Raw genomic sequence first — 15,455 nt, 5'->3', positions numbered from 1 at the left:
TGAATGGTGAACTGTCAACTGCGTCAGCCAGTCGACCACTGAAATCTACATGCATGCATTCAGTCAACGGAAGAACACATCGTTGTTAATTAGTTTTGATTGATTGGCTGAATAGTCAACTGTTTTGACTAATTCTTCAGCCGTGAATCTATCGGTCGGTCGGTCAGTCGCTTGAGACTCTGAACAAATGGGTGGATGAAACAAGGTGGGAATCCAAGTCTACGCGTTCCCCTCTTTCTCTCTCTCTCTCCCTTCTTTCTTCCTGCACTCTTTTCTCTAGCAAACAGAGGAGAGATAGACGTCGATCAACAATTCAACCTCCATTCCTGCAGAGGTAATTTTTTCTATTTTCATTTTGCAATCAAGATCTTTCGCTCGTTCTCTGTTCCAGTTGCAATAGATTGGATCTCAATCCAACATACGTTAGGCATCCATTTTTATGTTGATACAGGAAGAGGAATTCGGGTATTGCCCCCAAAATTCAGGAATTCATAGCTGAAATTACTTCTTCTCGATTCGTCACATATTTGCTGTTTTCATCCTTCAGACCAAGCACAGAAAGTGTTCAAAGAGAGGATGCACTGAGGTTTGTTCACCTTGAAGGAACCACCATGGCCAGGCTTGTCAGATGCCCTAAGTGCCAGAAGCTTCTCGTGGAGTATCCTAATGTTTCTGTCTACCAGTGTGGTGGCTGTGGCATCGCCCTCCGCTGTAAGTCTCATGCATGTTATCGAACTCTATGTATTACAAGGATTCAGTTTAACAGTGCGTACGATTCTTGTGGTGCAGCGAAGGATCGTATTGCTGAACCTTCTCAAATCAACCAACCTGAGAGTCATTCAGACCGTGGTTTCTCAGATTCTGAGTCAATCTCAGGCCCTTTGACTTCCGCCGTGCAGTTCCCCAACTCGGAAAACAAAGCAGAAGATGAAAACTCCTCGCCTGCTTCAAACCTCGATGATCATCCTCACACCGTCAAGAGGCGAAGCTCTCGTGCCGATGGATCTTCCCTCGGCCGAGTTGACGTCCACCTCGAGGGCAAAGAGCAGCAAGTTGACTTTGTTGAAGTTGTTGGCAGGGTTGAGAATGAAGTTGTTGGTTCAGTGGAAGATATGGAGGAGAGATTGCAGTATGAAGGGATTCGCGATGTGTTCAAGTCTCCGGCCACCAGAAGCTCCCTCGCCTACTATGATGGCAGCATCTCTTCCTCAGACGAGGCACGAAGTGTTCGGACCCCGGAACGGACGTTCGGGAAATCTCGAAGGACTGTCAGGGCTGCTTCAAACAGCGATCTAAAGCTGCATTCTGGGTCTACTTCATCTTTGCCTGCGATGACAAGATTCAATGCAGCTAGAGGTCGTGCATCATCATCTAAAGGCTCATCTTTCGACTCCGACGAGTTCCAGACCGCGGAGAGCTGGCCGGCATTGTCTAAAGGCTCATCTTTTGACGCCGACGAGTTCCAATCTGTGGCGGATTTACTGGCATTGCCTAAAGGCTCATTCGGCGGCGAACTGAATGAGAAAGTGGCAATCTTGAGGAAGATTGACGAAGTGAGAGAGCAACTTGTTAAGATTTGTGTTCCTAGCGAAGGGAGACGAGGGCAGGCCTCAAGGGGCACCGTCCACAGATTGCAACCTCAGCAGGTGCGCGAGAGATCGCAGAGGAAGCAAATGCACCTCTGTCGACCCGTCGCAGGGGCTGCTCCCTTTGTCATTTGCGCCCGCTGCACCAAGTTGCTCCAACTTCCGGCGGACTTCCTCGCGCCGACGAGAAGATCGTACAAGTTAAAGTGCGCCGGCTGCGATGCTGTTCTTGATCTGCCATTTCCCGCGAAAGAGGAGAGTTTTTCAGAGGTTGATCCCGCTCCCACTGAGCCCGACGATGAGCCAGATTTCTGCATCGTTTCTGGTGGAGGAAGGGATGTGGCCAGGGGCAAATTGACCACCCCGCGTCTTCATCGTCTCTTGGGGTATGATTCGGCCAGTGATCTTTTGCACGGAGACGATGAGAATGACAGAGGACATGCGAAGATGGAATCGACTGGGAAAAGAGGAAGTGGCTCTACGTATCATGGAGATTTCAGACCTGGAATTCCTCGCCCTCCAGTGATGAAATAGAGTGCAGAGAACCCGAGTATAAAGCACTATGGAAATGTGAATCCATGCATGCATGCAGCTGCCAGTTTACAAGAACAGATCTTTTGAGTGGCTGAATGGGAAGGGGAGCAGCTGCAACGATGTAGAGCTTGAGCCATGAGGCTGGGCATGATAATCTTTCATACAGCTGATGAATGACTGATGGCTATGTAAATGGATTATTTGAGTTGATTATTACGACGACACTTTCCTTTTGTCATCAATTTAATAGTGGAATCTTTGTGGAGAAAGCAAAAATCCAACATTATTGACTTGTTTAGGGAATCTAATAAAATGTTTTCTTCATTCGGGTGAGTAGTATCTATGTCCTCTATTTCGGCATCCAGTCTAACTCAGTGAGTAGTATCTATTTCTAGTCTAAGTCTCGGCTTGAGTCTAGATTAGGTTTGAGTGTTCGGGAAGTGATCATCTTCGTCAAGAAGAAGAATGGTAATCCCGCGTGCGGTAAATGATGCCTAGGTGATCTTGGATCTATTTGTGGTGTTTGGTCTTTAAGCTCATCTTGGATACACTTACACCTACAATCTTATTTATCATAATGGGGATGTGAAGGTTCAATAAATAATGATTATTAACAATCCACAATAGATAATTAAAATCGGACCATCATCTTCGATGAACATACAATGCTAAGGTGAAGAGGTAACACCCAAAGCTTGAGGATGATAGAGAATGAAGGGGAAAATTAATATTAAAATCGAGCCATCATGTTTTGACTTTGATACCAATCCACAATACATAAACAAGACGGATAAAATTAAATGATAATTTTAATGGTGCTCGATCGTGTTTTGCAAAAAGGTAAGAAAATTAAGAGACAGGTAAATAAAACTAATTATTCTGGAAAACTTATGATAACAAGAAGGAAGACTTAGCTTAGCAGGCCCGGCCCATAGTACCAGAAGACTCAGCAATCAACTAAGGAGGAGGAGGAGGAAAAGGGGATAACCATCTCAAGAAGCTTGGTGCAAATTGCAAGCTAAGGGAGTAGAAATTAAAAAAAAAAAAAGTATAGTAGTTAGATGATCAACTTAATCGCCGGCATTGGTTGGTTCTGTTGAGGGGAAGGTGGTCTAGGTGCGTCCAGGTGGCCTTTGCCTTGGAAGGTACTGAGGCCGGCGATCGTTGTGGATACAACGTAGGAGTAGTAAGCAAGGTTCTCATATGAGGGTCGAGGCTCATGACTCGTTCCAATTCATCATCCAGGTCATGACAATCATTACTAGTGTGCTCATATTCTGATGGAATGCACAGTAAATAGGGGCATGAAACCATCGAGGGCTTCATTCAAAGCCCAAGGGCCTTTTCAGAAGTTGATGTTCTTCATAGATATGCATGACCCTCTCTTTGGAGGAGTAGGGTAAGGTCGATAACATAGGTGAACTGGTCCTGGGAGGGTCGAGGCTCAATATGACGCTTGAGAACTTCGGCCGAACGAGCTCCACTGGAATCCTAGCGAGTTTTTTTGAGTCTCCACCATGTTGATATACTTCTCAGCTCGAGCGAGGAGTTGGTTGAAATCGTGTGGACGCTTCTTTGACAAGGAGCGAAAAAAGTCCCTCTCCATTAGTCTTTGGACGAAGGCATCTATCAAAATTTCTAGTACGGGCGCAATGGCAGAACCAAGATTTATAATCAGTCCGGGCTAATTTTTTTTCAACGAAAAACAACAAAGATTAACTCTCGCTGATACTGTAATAATTTTGTTCATCCGCCAAAGTCAAGATAATCTTCCACAAAATCATAATAAACCTTGGGACGGACCCTGGACTAAAGCCCAGGTACATTTGTACCTAGCTCTGCCCTTGTACGGGCGAGGGTATCTCCAATGCGGTGTGAGTGAACCGTTGTATGTACGTGTGTAGGGATTCTTGTGACTTTTGCTTAAAGTTAAAAAGACTTGGTGGACGAGCACCTCTTAGAGATAGAGAAATGACACAATAATAGTACATCAAAGTCATCAAAAGATCATATGGAATCGAGTTTCAATGTGTTGAACCATTGTAACATGTGTGGTGAGGAAAACCTAGCATTCAACCCTCTCAGAATAGTGATGTAGTAATGTTGTGTTTTCAAAATGGCATAGGTGATCCTCTAGATCAGTGGTATCGTTGTACTCATAGACCTGAGGCGGTCTGAAGTGCCTAGTCAACTCTTCTCTTAGGATGTTGTCAGTGAACGACATTTGTTGTGTCGCTTCCCTTTTTGCGGGTAGTGACGTGGTTGGCTCGTTATCGATGGGCCTTTTATCATATTGGTATATTGAGGTAGCTCTCTTTAAACTGTGTCTTGTGGGTTCGACCACAGACACTCCGTCGACTATTGCCCTCTCCTCTTCTTCCTCTCCTTGGGGAATGGGAGCTTGTTAGAGGGTGACTTTAACTATCGTGGCCACCATTCGCGAGAACTCCACAATGGTTGGTGCAAGGGAATGACGTGGCTCAATTGGTTTCTTTGGTTGGTGCTCTAGCACCATTCTCCCGGTGTTTACCATTATGGCTTTTTGTATCTCTTTCCACAGATAACGTCAATTTGATGGTGTCATTTTCTCTCACTCGGGATCCTCCTCTCTTCCTTCCTCCTAAAGTTGATGGTGAGATTCCTCTCCGATCCTACGGGTCAAATCACGTTAGTCAAGGGCTGACGTTGTCGACGTAACCCCTCCGATAATCAAGTCATCACTGGTTGAGCCAAGAAGCTCGTGAGAGCAAGAAGAAGAAGACGAAGAAGATTTCTCTTTGCGTAAAAGAAGAAAAGCATATCTTCACTTACCTTCGTTGCACCTTATATAGCCGTGGAAATAGAAGGTTCACGTAGATTGCCATGCCAGCCCTGAGCAGATTACATGGACGACCGCATGAGTGAGGCACCAGTCATCATCCATCCGCACGAGCAAGTTGTTGCTCGAGGAGCGACAACCATTGGTCGGTACTTTTGTCATTGTCTAGCCAAAGGAGGTCAAGACTTGATGGAGTCCTATTATTGTGGCGGGTGTAGGCCCAACCCATAGGGCCTTGGTAAGGCCCAAACCTGACTGGGTCATCCCGGGCGGTATCAAGTAGTTTTGATAAATTAAAAAAAAAACTTCAAATTTATTTACAAAAATAGTTCACAATATATTATTATTATTTTTTTAATAACTCACGTGTCCAATTCTTATGCCCCAATTAGTCACGAGGACGAGCGGCTCAACTCGCACAAAAATTCTCATTGGTCCCCATCAAGGGGAATCCCGGAATAGCGAGCAGTTCAACGTCGGCAGCCGACCCGACCCCACAATATTCGTTGTCCTTGGATCGAGTCCAACCTAAAATTTTCTTTTAAATTCTAACTTCAACGCATGTCCCAGGAATCGAACCGCGATACGAAGATGTCAGTTACGCGTTATAACCGCTGGACTAATTCTTAGCGCCGTATATTATCATCCGCCATGCACGTGGTTGTCAAAATTTTGACATAAATTTAAAATTCAGACGGATAAATTTAATTTTACATAAAATTAAATGTAAAAAGGTTAGAAAATTAATTAAGAGACAGGTAATTAAAACTAATTCTTCTGGAAGGACGAGGACCCCATAACTAATTAAGCTTCTGGAAGAACGAGGACTACATAATTAAGCTGACAGCTAAAACTTGTAATCATATATAAGAACGTAACGAATTGACTTGACTTAGTAGGCCCATGCATAGTATCACAAGTAGCTAGAGACAATTCACGAAAGATTCTCAAATTTAGTGAATGGGACATGCAGAACTATTATATTAGCATTGATCGATTGATATATCCACTAACGAACTAGTGATGAAAGTTATGTTATTGTAGTTTTGATCGGACAAATGCAAATTGCACCATCAGTTATCAAGTTTTCATGCAAGGTCTATTCAATAAAAGATAAATCAATTATAATTTCTAGCAAAGATAATATGGTATATATATATTAAATACCATAGCCGACCTGAAAAATGGCTCAAAAATTATAATAATATAGCCAATATTTGTGTCATTGATATTTTGTGGGGTTTTATACTTTTTTATCTTTTATAAATTATTATAGTTTTTTTGTATGGACACCTTATCAGCTTAAGATCACCATCATGGATGTGACATGTGTTAGATGTCAATGGTTGACGTGAACATGCTCGGAGTCTTGCGCCTTAGGTGTTCAAAGGACCTTATCGTATTCTGTGCATAATTCTAGGCATGGATTCATACCTTGGCTCTATATATGCTCCGATCTTCATTAATTTCCTAGCTAACTGTCATTTTGTTGGAAAAAAACGTACGAAGGTTAATAAAAAAATATTTTTATTAAAGAAGTTAGGTTAATAAAATAATAAAAATAATTTTTCCTATTTTTTAATATCTAATTATGAAAGAATAAAAAATAAAAATAAAATTAATAATGAGAGTTTATTTATTAATAAAATAAAAAATAAAAAATTACTTTGGGCTAACTTTTAAAAATTAACACCTTAAATATAACTAGGGATGGGAAAAAATACCGAATTTTCGGTATACCGCACATACCATACCGATATTTACCGTCCATATCGAAAATTTCGGTATACCGAAAATTTCGGTATCGGTATCGGTACGAAATTATTATTTTTTGGTATTTCGGTATATACCGAAATACCTATTATATATCCTCTTATAAATTATTTATTATTTATGTTTTTATTAGTTCATTAATCTAATGTTGGTAATTACTTCAGAATGCAGGGAACAGAAAAAGAAATATGGGATGACTAATTTTTGGATAAGGATTTTTTTTGGAAAGAAAAAGTACTTCTTTTGTATATTAATATTTTAGTTGATGTTAGTTGTTATCAATGAACTTTCTTTTGTAATAATATTTTAGTTGTTATTTTTTGTAATTAATATTTTAGTTGTTGTTAATTTTTGTAATCAATATTTTAGTTGCCGTTAATGTTGATTGTGTTTAATTAATGCTTTGTTATTATGAAAGGGATATTATGTTATTATGTGGCTTTTGAATTTTGAATTGATTATCTTTTATTATTTATTATTTTTGTCAAAGTGAGTTTCGGTATACCGAAATTTTCAGTATACCAATATTTTTCGATATGATCGGTATGCATTTTATACTATACTGAAAATTCGGTATACAGAATTTTCGGTATACCAAAATTCTGGTATACCGAATTTTCAGTATGATAACAGTATAGATTTTTTTATGCCGAAATTTTTGGTACGGTATACGGTATCGTATGTAAAATTCGGTATACCGTACCGACCCAGCCCTAAATATAACATTGTGGTGTTGATTTCCGAAGACCAAACACTATAGTGGAGTTAGTTTTTAGAAATCCATATCACAGTGTTGGTTCTTTTTTACACACTGTGGTATTGATTTTCGAAGACGATTTTCAATTATCAATATCACTGTAGTGTTGATCTTCAAATTTTAATATTATAATATTTTAAAAATTTTAAATTATTTTGAGCACTTAAAATAGGAAATGATGACTTATTTAGATTGAGGTTCACCTAGTAAATCCATAGGAATTTAAATCAGTCTGATCGAAATTCTCTAGGTTCATTAATGAGTTTTGATCAAAACCTATTGATGGAACTAAATGACTTAGATTTCTAAAATTTTTAGAATGAGATTGAAGTATAGAGTGTGTAGAAAGTAGATACGGTAAAAAAATCTAGTTTTGAGTCTCCTACACGAAATTATAGGCTCGTGCCAATTGGTACAAAGTTTGAAACTTTATAAAACTTTTGAATAATGTTGAGAATCTTTCACAATAATAATGGAGAACACTCTTGTACTCTCGGACACTACAAAAATCTACAGGAATTGGAATGAGTTCGATCAAAACTTTCTATTAGAAATCGCGCGAGCTAGAGGGGAGATTGTTGGTGTAATTGACCTCAGGTTAAGTTTGACCAAGCTCGAGTTAACTCGAGTTGGATTTCAATGTTTGATCAATATATTATTAAATGCCAAGTAAGTTAAGATTGACTGAATACTTAACAGTAGAGAAAAATTCAAGTGGATCAAGGTTGATCAGACACTTGGTGATTAGAAGTTTAATGGAAAGTTGGTAAACGAAAAGTTCAAGTGGATCAAGGTTGATCAGACACTTGGTGATCGGAAGTCCAATGGAAAGTTAGTAAAAGAAAAGTCCAAGTGGGTCATGGTTGACTAGACACTTACACTCTGTTTGGGAGGATGTGAAGGAATGGTAAATAAGGAGAAGGAGAATTTTGACCCTTATTTGCGATGGAGTGAGTTAAGGAGGAAAAGAGGAGAAAAAGGTAAACTTCACCTTTGCATGCTCATGAATCGCTACAATTTCTTACACTCCGATTTATGGTACAAGGAAGGAAAAGGAACTTAAAAATATTTTATATATTCTAATTTTATATTTATTTTAAAATATTAATTTTTAAATTAACTTATCTGTTTAGGTATTTCGTTGTTGTACCGTCGCTCCTCACATAATGCGCATCGTAATCACCCAATGTCTGACCGCTTGCACTCCATAATATCGGTGTCAACCCTCACCGCATATCTCTTCGAGGATAATACTCAAGAGGACAGATAACCCTAATCTTCTTCTTTTTTTCCTCCTCCAAGGATAGAGACTTATCCAAAGAGCATGCGTTGTCTATTTTAGGACCTTTCATATCCTAGCTTCTGTTAGAACCTATGGAATCAAAATATGTCCACAATGGTATGATATTGTCCACTTTGGGCCTAAAGCCCTCATGACTTTATTCTTTTCTCCCCAAAAGGTCTCATACCAATGGAGATACTTTCCATCCTTGTAACCTCATGATCTTTTCCATGTACTTTAGATGTGGAACTATGTTTGCACCCTTGCAACCCAACAATCCCCGCCTCAAACAAAGGACCACAGGCCCCCTTCAACGTCATTTTTGATGTCTGAATCCTCGACCCACCAGGACTTTTTGCCTCTCGGTCCACCCGACCTACTAGGACTTTCCACCTAGCCGCAGCTAGGACTTTTTACCCCTCGGTTCACTCGACCTACTAGGACTTCCCACCTAGTCGCACCTAGGACTTTTTGCCCCTCAGTCCACCCGACCTACTAGGACTTCTTAGCTGGTGTCTGGTCCTCTTGATTCAGACACGGGAGCACCCACTTCCTTTGTTTAAGGTTTGAACCACATGGTTAGATCTGGATCATGGCTCATTCGGCGGTTAGTCCGGTGAAGAGCGGTCTCACTCTGATACCACTTGTTAGGACCGATGGAATCAAAATATCTCCACAATGGTATGATATTGTCCACTTTGGGCCTAAGTACTCATGGCTTTGTTCTTGGGCTCTCCCCAAAAGGCCTCATATCAATGGAGATACTTTCCATCCTTGTAACCCCATGATCTTTTCCATGTACTTTAGATGTGGGACTATATTTGCACCCTTGCAACCCAAAAGCTTCTACATGTAATACTAAGTTGTCATAGAGAACAGGACACTTGGTGATGATGAAAGTTCTAGTAAGTTAAGGTTGATCGGATGCTAGACAATGAAAAATCACAGTAGGTCAATATTGATCAGATGTTGGGCAACAAGAAGTCCTTGCAGATCATGGATGACTGGATGTTAGACAAAGAAAATTCTGGTAGGTTGAGGTCAATCAGATACTAGGCAAAACGCGAAGTCAAACTTGAAAAGGTTGAAAATAGGGTTAGCAATCGATTAGTGAGGTTCACCAATCGATTGGCAACACCTAAACTTTGAATTTTGAGTTTGCTGATGACCAATTGATTGGGGTGTCAAACAATCGATTAGTGCAATCAATTGCTTGACCTGGGCGAACAAACAGAAGGGTTCGAAATTGATTGGTCAGTTTAACTAGAAGCTATCAATCGATTGATCAAGTAAAAATAATCATTCTGTAGGTATAAACAGTCGGATCCAACGTGACAATCGATTGATGAGTAAAACCAATCAATTAGTAGGTGAATTTTAGTCCGATGTCAACCCTAGAAAAGGGAATTTTGTGCAAAGTAGGAGACGACACCGGTTCTTGAGGTAGGCGAAGTGCTACTGCATTTCCTACCATCAAGAGATTATTCAAAGTAACAAGCAAGCTTCCAAAGCAAAGATCTCATATCTAAAGTTTGTTTTACTTTTATTTTCTTTTATATTTGTCTTGTTGATTGTGTTTTTGTAAGAATGAGTTGTAAGAGACTTCTCCGCCTTTGGAAGGTATTCGAAAAGGAGAAGTTTATAGTGGAGATAGTGAACTCGAAGTAGATCCTTGGATTAGTCGCTTAAAGGAAACAGATATCAAGTAAAATTTCAGAGTTGTGCATGTGAAATAACGTTTAAGTCAAGGTTTTCGCTACACATTCAAATGACAAGCATAAGATCAAGATAAAAAGTGATCAAAGTTATCCCTCCTCTAGCTTACATGGGTCCTAACAGGGGTGAATAACTTTAATCGCTTCTCGTCTTAATCTTGTGGTCGTCGTTTGATTATGCAACGAACTTCTTGAATCAACCTTGACGTCACATGCACAACACCTTTGTTTTACATGATATTTACCTCTTTGAAACAACTAATCTAAAGATCAACTCCTAGGATCTCTCTCCACTAACAAATTCTTCTTTTTGGACACCTTTTGGAGGTGAAAAAGCCTCGTACACCCTTGTTCATAAAAGAACACAACAAATACAATAAGAAACACGAATGTAAATACAAATAAAAGCGAAAATAACTTTACAAATGAGATCTTGCTTTAGACGTTTTCTTATTGCTTGGAATAACCTTTTATCGATCAGGAAATACAATAATACTTCATCTCGGAATATCCAAGAACTAGCCCCTTCAAATGACCATGAAACCCCCTTTTCTAGGGTTATCATCGAATTAATTTCCGCCTACCAATCGATTGTCCTTACTTATCAATCGATTGTCACGTCGAATCCGATCGTTTAAACTTGCAGAATGGTTATGTTGCTTGACCAATTGATTGATAGCTCCCAGTCAAACTAGTAAATTGATTCCGAACCCTTCTGTTTGATGGCCAAGGTCGAGCAATCAATTACACCAATTGATTACTGGACACTAATTGATTAATTAACCCCATTAATCGATTGTGAATCCTTCTGTTCGCTGATCAGGGTCGAGCAATCATATGCACAAATCGATTACTTGAAACCAATCGATTGCCCCCATCGATTGGTCACCAATAAACCTGAAATTTTGGATTTAAGATTTGTCAATCGATTGTCAAACCTCATCAATCGATTGCTAACCCTAATTTTAATCTTTTCTAAGCTGAATTTGTGTCTATCTGGTATTTGATTGACCTCAACCTACCAGGACTTCATCTACCCAACATCCAGTCATCTGTGACATATTGGGACTTTCAGTTGCATTACATCCAGTGAACTTTAACCTGTTAGGATTTCTTCTATCCAACATCCAGTCATCTGTGACCTGCTAAGACTTCCCTTATTATCAGGTGTTCTGTCCTCCATGACCCACTTGAACTTTCCATCTTGTACCAAGTGTCAACTTTTCATCTTGTACCAAGTGTCCAGTCTACCTTGATTCACTTAGATTTTTCTCTTGTCAATTTCCTATTGAATTTTCAATCACAAAGTGTCCGGTCAACCTTAACCCACTTGGACTTTCCATCTCATGCCAAGTGTTCGGTCCACCTTGACTCACTTGGACTTTCCTCTTGTCAACTTTCCATTGGATTTCTGATTACCAAGTGTCTGATCAATCTTAACCTACTTGAAATTTCCTCTTCCATCAAGTATTCAGTCAACCTTGACATACTTGACATCAAACTAACATATTGATCAAATATTGAAATTCAACTTGAGTCAACTCGAGCTTGGTCGACCTAGTCAACTTTGACCTAAGGTCGATTGCACCAATACTCTCTAGGTCCATTAATGGATTTTGATTAAACCTTATTGATGGACCTAGGGTATTTGGATTTTTAAAAATTTATCATGAGATATGAGAAGTTAGTGTGTATAAGGTATATATGGTATCTAATCCTGATTCTAAGACACCCAGGTGAAATTATAATCACATATAAACTAGCACAAATTGTGATGCTGCTTTTTAAAGACTAACTAGCACTATAGTGTTGACTTTTCTCACGCATTGTGGTACTGATTTTTGAATATCAGCATCGTTGTGGTGTTGATTTTCATAAATTAGCACTATAGTTTTTTAAAATTTTCAAATCATTTTAAGCATTGCTGGGAGGGTCTTAAAATAGTAAACGAGGGTTTATTCCCACATGAGTTGGAATGAATCTGAACAGAATTTTCTAAGTCCATCAATGAGTTTTGACTCAACCCATTATGGACCTAGTGAACTTAGATTTATGAAAACTTGCAATGAGATTGAAGAGGTGAGCATGTAAAAGAGAGATATAGTGAGATATCTTGGTCTGAGTCTCCTACACGAAGTTATAGGCCCATCCTAATTAACACAAAATCTGAAATTTTTTTAACCTTTTGAGCAATACTGAGAATCCTTTACGATGATAACAAAGGGCACCCTTATACTCCCGGGCACTACAGAAATATACAAGAGTTGGAATGGATCCGATCGGAGCTCTATAAGTTCATTAATAGATTTTAATCGAAACTCATTGATGGACTTAGGGTATTTGAGTTTTTGAAATTTTATTATGAGATGAATGATGTGAATGTGCAAGAGGTATATGATGTTCATGTTTGGTTCTGACATCCATACGATAAATTATGTGCATATATCAACTGTCTACTTCTAGAGGTCCAACTTTTGGTTCGGGTATCAGAATAAGATGTTCTACGTGTCAAATCAAATCTCATTGAGATATTTACATTTATCATTAAGTGGAACCTATAACTACTCATTTTTCGAGCCCAAAAAATATCATTTAAGGCCTTTTCGAATGTTCAAAAGAAAATATCTTTTTTTATTAATTTTTGCCCATTATTTATTGTAGGGATGTTAGAATCAATCATGGACATCATAAATACCTTCATTGCACTATCCCTTTTCCATTTCATGATAAATTTTTAAAAATTCAAAACTCCTAGGTTCATAATGGATTTTGATCATAATCCATTGATGGATCTAGAAAGCTCCGATTATATTCATACCAAGTGCTACAATTTTCTGAAATTCTTCGGAGTCTATATGTGCTTAGAGATATTAATTTGAAATCATTAACAATAGTGATCAGAAGGTTTTTAAAATTTCAGATTTTAAGATAATTGTACATACACATAACTTATTATAAGAATGTCAGAACCAGAATGAACACCATATGTAACTTCACTGCATTATCCTCTTTCATTATATGTCAACTTTTAAAAAATCTAAATCCTTTAAGTCCATCAATGAATTTCGATTAAACCTATTGATGGATATAGAGAGCTCTGATCATATCCAATCTAATTTCTGTGAATTTATTATGTGAACGTGAAGTAAAAAAATTCTTATTTATTATTTTAAAAAGCTTCTAGTATTGCTCGAAACCATTTAAAATTTTCAAAAAAAAATATTAAAGTTTACTTTTATAATTAGATATTAAAAAATAAAAAAATATTTTTTATATTTTATTAATCTTCTTTTATATTTTTAATTTTTAATTTATATATTAGATATTTACGGTGTTAGTGTAAGGTGCGTAATGTATCATTTATATATATATATTTTAATGAATGGCAAAGATCAGATCTGATGACGTCGACAAGTGACGACTTAGAATGACATCATAATCAACAACGTCAGTCTCCTAGCCACGTGCTCATTTACACCCCCAACTCCGGTCTATAAGTATCGAACAGGAACGGCGAGGCTCTCCGATCCGCCACCAAAAATAAAGCAGACGAGAATCGACCATGCAGTACTTCAGCAAACCACAAGAGCATGCCGTCGAGCCGTCGCTGGCGCCGGAGGATTCATGGCCGAGCCGGAGTCGCGTGGCGATCCGAGACATCAACCGAGCCCATGAACTGACGACCCAGCTGCAGGCCGTGCTGCTTCAGTTCCCCGCCGGCTCCACCTGGTCGCAATTGGGCGGCGACATCATCAAGGACATACTGAAGCTCACCACATCGGCCCTCTCCGCCCTTCAATCCAGCGGGGCACTCGCGGGCCAGAAGAGGAAGGAGCCCGATGGAAGAAAGAAAAGGTAATTTAGTAGTTTATAAATTTGATTTTATATATTGGAATTCACCAAACAATAACTAATTATAAGTCAACAGCAGGAGGGGGGAGGCGAAATGGGCAGTAGTGACGACGGTGCCCTACGAGGATGGTCACCTGTGGCGCAAGTACGGACAGAAGACCATCAACAACGCTGAGCATCCGAGGTAAATAAATTAGTATTAAGATCGAAATTATGAATAGAATTAGACTCTCACTAATCTCTCTGCTTAATTAATTAATTAATTAACCCAGGAGCTACTACAGATGCACATACAAGGAGGAGCAAGGCTGCGAGGCCAAGAAGACGGTACAGCAAGAAGACGGCCATGCAGATCCACCAAAGTTTAGCGTGGAATACACCACTCGCCATACCTGCAAGTTAACCGAGCCAGCAAGCTTCCCTTTTCAAAAGCCCTCTCTGCCGCTGATCTCCGACCTCACGTCCTCTTCGTCATCGTCTTCTCCATCGCTTGCAGCTGCTGCTGCTGGTGCTAAGGTCGACGATCAGAGCCCTGAGAAGGGACGCATCTTCAATGGGGATCTTGATCTGCCGCAGGAAGGCACTCAGGTGCATGATCATGAAATGCTTGACGATTGGGATCGAGTGTTAGATGATTTGCTCAGCCGGACGACTCTGGAGCTGGACATGTTGTTTGGAGACGATTGCCATGAATGGTACTAAATGCAGTGAGAAATTATATGGCAAGTCAACTGCAGTTTTATATAGTATTTGATTAATGAGATGTCATAATTAATTGGCTAGTTAAGAATAAAATGGCTATGATTTTTTTTAAAAAAAAGTTAGATAATTTAAGAAAAGATATTGATATTTGATACTCCGTAATAATCCTCGATTACAAGAAATGGATCGACTAATCAGTTAAGCCCGTACAGAAAGAAAATGGTCTTGCTAGTAGTTGGGTTTAGTAAGTTAGCAAAGTCAGAGTTGAGGTGCTTTGGCATCGGGGTTCAGAGTTTAATTTGAAAGTATTCGGGAATCAAGTTTTGGAGTTTTACGGTGCTCAAGTGTCGGGTTCAAAGTCAGAAGGTGTTCGAGAAATATATTTTTCAAAGTTAGAAGGTGATTAAAAAATATATAGACTCAAGCTCAAGAAATC

General features: G+C 39.2%; 2 protein-coding genes across 4 annotated transcripts; both read left to right on the top strand.

Moving 5' to 3' along the window:
* The first annotated feature begins 223 nt into the window (after positions 1-223).
* Positions 224-2,431, top strand: LOC141837707 (uncharacterized). Of its 3 annotated transcripts, none has more exons than XM_074725083.1 (3): positions 224-334; positions 559-711; positions 790-2,431. In XM_074725083.1, the coding sequence occupies exons 2-3, from the start codon at positions 612-614 to the stop codon at positions 2,118-2,120; spliced, it is 1,431 nt and encodes a 476-aa protein (XP_074581184.1). In that variant the 5' UTR covers positions 224-334; positions 559-611; the 3' UTR covers positions 2,121-2,431. The 3 variants fall into 3 exon arrangements, with proteins under 3 accessions (XP_074581184.1, XP_074581183.1, XP_074581182.1); XM_074725082.1 differs by having other exon boundaries at positions 452-711; XM_074725081.1 differs by lacking the exon at positions 224-334 and adding an exon at positions 355-465 and having other exon boundaries at positions 548-711.
* An 11,596-nt stretch (positions 2,432-14,027) lies between these two features.
* On the top strand, positions 14,028-15,023 carry LOC141837592 (transcription factor WRKY45-1-like). Its single transcript, XM_074724972.1, has 3 exons — positions 14,028-14,320; positions 14,394-14,501; positions 14,590-15,023. The coding sequence occupies exons 1-3, from the start codon at positions 14,028-14,030 to the stop codon at positions 15,017-15,019; spliced, it is 831 nt and encodes a 276-aa protein (XP_074581073.1). The 3' UTR covers positions 15,020-15,023.
* Positions 15,024-15,455: the final 432 nt, after the last annotated feature.

The sequence above is a fragment of the Curcuma longa genome, chromosome 11 (assembly GCF_044706935.1).
Source record: "Curcuma longa cultivar G26 ecotype Majalengka, Jawa Barat chromosome 11, ITB_CL_G26_1.1, whole genome shotgun sequence".
Classification (NCBI taxonomy): Eukaryota; Viridiplantae; Streptophyta; class Magnoliopsida; order Zingiberales; family Zingiberaceae; genus Curcuma; species Curcuma longa.
This window is presented reverse-complemented; position numbering and strand designations above follow the sequence as displayed.

Coding starts and splice junctions, on each gene's coding strand:
- LOC141837707 (XM_074725081.1), top strand. CDS start 440: ATGTTGATACAGGAAGAGGAATTCGG. Junction 466..547: donor ATACAGGAAGAGGAATTCGG/GTATTGCCCCCA, acceptor TTCATCCTTCAG/ACCAAGCACAGAAAGTGTTC. Junction 712..789: donor CTGTGGCATCGCCCTCCGCT/GTAAGTCTCATG, acceptor CTTGTGGTGCAG/CGAAGGATCGTATTGCTGAA.
- LOC141837592 (XM_074724972.1), top strand. CDS start 14,028: ATGCAGTACTTCAGCAAACCACAAGAGCATGCCGTCGAGCCGTCGCTG. Junction 14,321..14,393: donor CCCGATGGAAGAAAGAAAAG/GTAATTTAGTAG, acceptor ATAAGTCAACAG/CAGGAGGGGGGAGGCGAAAT. Junction 14,502..14,589: donor AACAACGCTGAGCATCCGAG/GTAAATAAATTA, acceptor TAATTAACCCAG/GAGCTACTACAGATGCACAT.